General features: G+C 51.4%; 1 protein-coding gene across 1 annotated transcript in view; it reads left to right on the forward strand.

The window, feature by feature from the left end:
* The first annotated feature begins 2947 nt into the window (after window positions 1–2947).
* Window positions 2948–5965, forward strand: part of SKOR2 (SKI family transcriptional corepressor 2) — a 41632-nt gene continuing 38614 nt past the window's right edge. Inside the window, 3 exon segments of the mRNA XM_005865761.2 lie at window positions 2948–3043; window positions 5212–5593; window positions 5595–5962. Coding sequence (XP_005865823.2) covers window positions 5262–5593; window positions 5595–5962 — 700 coding nt within the window. The 5' untranslated portion in view covers window positions 2948–3043; window positions 5212–5261.

The following is a 5965-nucleotide window of genomic DNA, read 5'->3' on the forward strand; positions in this document are numbered from 1 at the left end:
GACGTGTAAAATGCATGTCAGCTCGAATAGGAAAGCATTGATTAACTCGGCCTGGACCCGCCGCCTCCGCCACCGCCACCGCCACCGCCGGCTCCTGCTGAGCCTGCTGGGGTCTCCGGGCAGGACGGGGACTGACACGGATCAGAAGCCACTGGCCCGGGAGAGGACCATGGAAGGGCGGTGGAGAGCCATCCGGAGACTTGTGCAAACTGAGGAGAAAGCAAAGGGTCAAAGAGCTGGTGGGTGACAGAAAGTTGCTCACGGACTCCAACGCATAAAAAGGCTGTAATCCTGCAGTCCGGCTCCAGCAGTCAAGGGAAGGCTTCTCTGGAGCACGGAGTCTGGGTTTGAAAAGCTGTTCTCCACCCTCATCTTCCAAAAATATAATTGGTCCGACAGCTCTAACAGGCACCCAGACTCCTGGGGAAATACACTGCTGTGCTATTCTTAGGATTATTTGTGCAAATGTACTTGCTCTAGCATCACACATTTCTCTTTCCAGTGAAACTTTTTGCATTAAAATAAAGTCACAGGTTTGTATGGCACCAAGACCCCCAACGTAGTGTATAAATGTTGATGTTTAAAGATCAGATAAGTAGATGGCTACAGGTGTGGATTCACTCCCAGGAGTAACCTGAGATGAGAGGGAAGGCAAAGATTGGTTCTGTTTCTCTTTTCAAGGAAAGATGTTTTTAAGACACTTAACAAGAAAGGATCTTTAAGGGGAAGAGAGGCTTTGGGGGGGGGCAAAGATGAAAACGTGGAGATGAAAAGTGAAGACCCCTGGCTGCTTCCTCCTCAGCAGTGACCGGGCACTTCCCTGTGGTACATGAATGAACTGATGGGACTTTTCATTTCATCCCATTTTCAGTGTTAAAATCAACCCCATCTCCAGGCTCTCTTGCCGCGAGGCTCGGGCTTTCCTTCTAGCAGCCTGGGCTCTAGGAGCCGTGAGTAGGCTGGGACCTCGCTTTGTGGGAGCCCCAACCCAAGGAGGAGTTGGGGAAGGTGGGAAGAACTAGGCCTGGCCCTCTGAGGAAAGGGATTTGTGAATGACAATGCCATTCTTCTGGAAAATGGGCTGGGCGGGCAAAATGCTTAAGTTTTCCTTCTTCCTTTATTTTTATTTTTATTTTTATTTTTGAATGGGAGGCTCAGAGGGCACTGGGGAGGGAGCACTGGTTGACTTCAGCCCCTTAACACAGAGCCTATTTTGTGTCAGGAACGCCTTTAGAAACTAGGAGATGGATGGAAAAATCGTCTCACTGCCATTTGAAACTTATGTCCAAACAAACACTATAATTCTCATGGCTCTGAAACTGGTTTGGGCATATTCATTTAAAACAGCCACAAATCCTGTATCCCTCGCTTTTCTGTTTGCTTGGCTCTCCTTGGTTTCATTGACCTTTTATGAAGCGTTAAGGTTTCACGTCTTCACTTTCTATATGGTGATGTAGTGATGGCGTGTTGTTGATGCTATGATGGAGTCTGGTTGGGTTTCCAGGTTAGTGGAGATTGTACATCATTTCGAAGATGTGCCTGCCAGACTCTAAGCCTGTGTGTGTCAACAGGCAGCAATAGAAAACGCAGCTGTAATTGTAAAGGGAAAACTTAAAGGATCCCCCAATCCCACTCCCCTGCATTTTGACTCCTAACAGCTGATCAATTAGCAGGCACTATACTGACTCTTCACTATATCCTAGGATGTGCCTCACTTGGGGAAAGCTGTGGGAAATGGTTCTTTCTCATCCTACATGTCTTTATTTTGGTGTGGGGGTTTTTTTATGCATGCTCCTACATAGTTAGTTCCCTGAGAAATTTACTTTTCCCAGGGGACCTAGCAACTTGCTTAAGGGCTGGTCAGGATTGGAGGCCTCGGGCTTTGCTGTCTCACCATTTCCCTGTGCTGAGGTGGCCTGCATGGGTCTTATAACGTGGGTTAGAGAACCACTCTGGATCAGGCTGATAGATGTGAGCACATGGGCACTCATTGGGAGCCTCGCTTGATCATACACTTTCTAAGGTAGAGAATGCCTTGCTGATTCTCTGTATCTTGTCCTAAAAAGCAACCCTCTATTCGAGAGTAAGGTCACTCTCCATGCTTCCTTCCAAGTTTTTAGACTGGGCACCCTATTTGGAACTTCCTCTCTCTCTCTCTCTCTCTCTCTCTCTCTCTCTCTCTGTTTGGAACTTCCTTTCTCTCTCTCTCTCTCTCTCTCTCTCTCTCTCTCTCTCATTTCACAGCGTTTCAAACGAGGGGCTGAAGCTGTTCTATTCCCTGCCTGACTGTAGTTTCTATTTCTTCGGAGACAAAGTGAGGCTGCTCTTCTGCACTGTGTACCAGGAGGATCATTCCTGAAGGAGAGTGACTCCGAGACTTGAGGGGAGGGAACAATAACAGGCAGGGGTGCAGTCACTTTAGAGGCGCCCTTTAGAATCGGAGGTCTCCAGGATCCACTCCCCCGATGCACGCAGACTATTCGGCTTTCCATTCCTAGATCAGATCCGTGGCTCCGGCACCGTGGCTGCGTTTTGCTGCGGGGCTGGGAGGTGGTTGTCAATGGAGGGTTGGTTAGGTGTTAGCTTGCATGCCTGCCCCGAAAGGATCTAGATGTGACTCGCTCTCGCCTGCGCTTCCCGCTCCCTCCCTCCCTGTAACACGCCAGCCGTGCACAGTCGAGTGTCAGGGAGACGGTGACGTCACCTTGCCCGCTGGGTGGCGTCCCCTCCGTCCGACACGAGTTCCAAGACAGAGAAAGGCGCTGTCAGACTGCGCTCCACCTGCGCTCGCCTGCCGCGGGGTCCGCGCGCCCACACTGTCTGCGGCCAAGGGGACGCCCCGCCGCAATTCGGGCTGTCATTCTCCCCTGACGGGAGTTCGGGTTCGAGCGCCATTGAGCGCCAACGAGCTCCAGGATCTTCGCGCGGAGCCCTCCCGAGTCCCGCCCTCTGGATTCGAGGACCCGCTTGGATGCTTCCCTTCCGAGCGCCCTCGGAAGATGGACCGTCAGCCACGCGCATAAAGACATCGAGGGGTCACCAGGTACTGCGGGACCCCGCCGGCCCGGGCTCGGCACGCACGCGATTCGCTATCTGAGATCCCCAGCGGGGGATTCTCCGGGTTAGGAAAGGGGCGGCGGTGGGTTTCGGCGGCGAGATCGGTTGGGGAGCCGGGGGAGTTAAGTTGGGGTCGTTGGCTCATGAGTAGGACAAGGAAGTTCTCCAGCTTCCGTTTTCAGTTCAACTAACTTTTAATGGTCTCTTCTCCCCTCGCTCTCTGTTTTAGAAACCCCTTCCCAAGCCCTCTTATTTGTGTCTCCGCCGTGACGGGAGTTTCTGGGAGGGCTTGGGGGAGAAGGGGAGACACTTCTGCTCAGGCTGCGGCTGCTAAGGCTGCGTGCGGGTTTGTAACGCAAAACCAGCTCTTCGGCAGGGCCAGGCCCGCAGCGCTCCATTGCCCCAAAGCGAGCGTTCCGTCATCCCAGGGCCTTGTTAAGATAAAAAAATCTTGTTTTGGGGGTGGGGGTGGGGGTTAGGAGGAGGGAAAGAGCGCTAAAGGACCATTTGTGGAAGCTAGAGCTGGCTGACAGGCCCAGGTATCACCATGCCTTGAATTGCCATTTAACGCCCTGTCCCCTAGAAATTGTCTCTGGTCTCTTCTGAGTGACAAGCCAGGCTCTCTCTCAATCGGTTTTATCGGGTTGAGGTTTGTTCAACCTTCCTGGAGGCCACAAAAGGTAATGAGAGCTGAGGATCCAGAGGGCAGAAGGGCAAAGGCGTGGGGATAGGTGTCTCAGGGGCGGAGAGAGGGCAAGAATATGACAGTTTGGGTGAAGGAGTAAGATGGTGTGTCCTCTGAAGTCGCTGTAATAACAGACTCCAGTGTACTTGTCCGTGTGTGGCCATGCTACTGTCTCAGTGACTTTCCAGGGCAAAAGGGAGTCGTGGCCGCTGCGCCCCATGTGAAGTGTGGCTGTAGATAGGTCACTGTCCTCTTTCCTAGGGAATGAGCCACTTTCCTGGTTTTGACTTATCTGCCTTGTCACCAAGGTTTCTTTCCCTTGCTTTTTCTCTTATCTTCAATTATCTGGACATTTTCCCTCATTACGGTATCCCAGAGAGAATGGGAATTTTACCGCAGGCCCAACCCAGAGCTTCCGCTTTCAAGGCTCCCACCGATTACCTGGTCCACAGATGATCTATACTGTGGAACACATCCGCCTGAAAGGTATGGGGGGAGCTATACAGACCAGAAAAAAACTGTCACAGAAAACGGTTCACCTTACACCTAAATTTGCCGTTGAAGCCCAACAATAATGATCCCCCCAAATTGTTAGCCTCTTTGCACTGTTTCTGGACTTAACACACTCACCCGTGCTTATTTGTTCATCGTAATAGAAATGACAGGAAAACGGTTTTTAAATGTTTACTAGTCGACAACTTCATCTTTTTAAGCTGCCTATCGAACCAGAACCGCTCAGTTCAGAAAGTGGCTTTTTGAAAAATTGAAAGTGCAACGCCCTATTTTGGTGCAACCATGCACATGGCTTTGTACATTTTTCCCATCTTTCAAAAAAAAAGTCTAATTACAGTACGAAAATATATAATGGCAAGGGTGAGGGGTGAGGGGTTTCATTTTGCCTTAATGAGCTGTGTCTCAACCAGGAGTGAATTTCTCCCAAGGAAACCACAGATACCACAAAATCACTTTTTAAAAGGTTTGGGTTTATTTTTTAAAAAACCAAAATCGATTTGCAGGCAAATGTTCTCTTTTTAAATTTGGGCTTCAATGGCCAAGCTCCAGTTTTCCATAACTTTTGTAATCTGCACTAGTTATAACTGTCATCCGTATTTCTAGCAGGCATGCCACTTATTCTAACAGCTTCTATAAATAAGGGGATAAGAGGTAATGTCTTTGGTTTCTTAGGAATTGACTGCTTTTTAAAGAAAACACATAGCTAATTTACTTCGGATGATTGGAACAGAGATTAAAAAAAAAATCCTTCCAATCCACCATTTCAGAAGGGCGACCTTGAAGAAAATTGAGAGATTACTTCCTTATGTCTGAAACTTGGTCCCTCGGCCCCTTGATAATCATGTCTTATCTAAGCAAGGACATTGTTACAATTCTTCCGGTAGGAACTCAACCCACCCCTCTGTTTATTTTAGACAGAAAGGATTCTGATCGGCGCTTTCTCCTTTCCCTTCCAGTCTCCAAGGCAGACCCGGAGGGCTGGGCCCGGGCTTCCGCGGAGGAGGAGATGGCTTCCAGCCCGCTGCCGGGGCCCAGCGACATCCTGCTGGCCTCCCCTTCCAGCGCCTTCCAGCCCGACGCGCTGAGCCAGCCGCGCCCGGGCCACGCCAACCTCAAACCCAACCAGGTGGGGCAGGTGATTCTCTACGGCATTCCCATCGTGTCGTTGGTGATCGACGGGCAGGAGCGCCTGTGCCTGGCGCAGATCTCCAATACTCTCCTCAAGAACTTCAGCTACAACGAGATCCACAACCGCCGCGTGGCGCTGGGCATCACGTGCGTGCAGTGCACGCCGGTGCAGCTGGAGATCCTGCGGCGCGCCGGGGCCATGCCCATCTCAAAACATGATTACCAAACGCGAGGCCGAGCGCCTGTGCAAGTCCTTCCTGGGCGAGAACAGGCCGCCCAAGCTGCCGGACAACTTCGCCTTCGACGTGTCTCACGAGTGCGCGTGGGGCTGCCGCGGCAGCTTCATTCCCGCTCGCTACAACAGCTCCCGCGCCAAGTGCATCAAATGCAGCTACTGCAACATGTACTTCTCCCCCAACAAGTTCATCTTCCACTCCCACCGCACGCCTGACGCCAAGTACACGCAGCCGGATGCCGCCAACTTCAACTCGTGGCGTCGCCATCTGAAGCTCACCGACAAGAGCCCCCAGGACGAGCTAGTCTTCGCCTGGGAGGACGTCAAGGCCATGTTCAACGGCGGCA

Source organism: Myotis brandtii, unplaced genomic scaffold (assembly GCF_000412655.1).
Source record: "Myotis brandtii unplaced genomic scaffold, ASM41265v1 scaffold212, whole genome shotgun sequence".
Classification (NCBI taxonomy): Eukaryota; Metazoa; Chordata; class Mammalia; order Chiroptera; family Vespertilionidae; genus Myotis; species Myotis brandtii.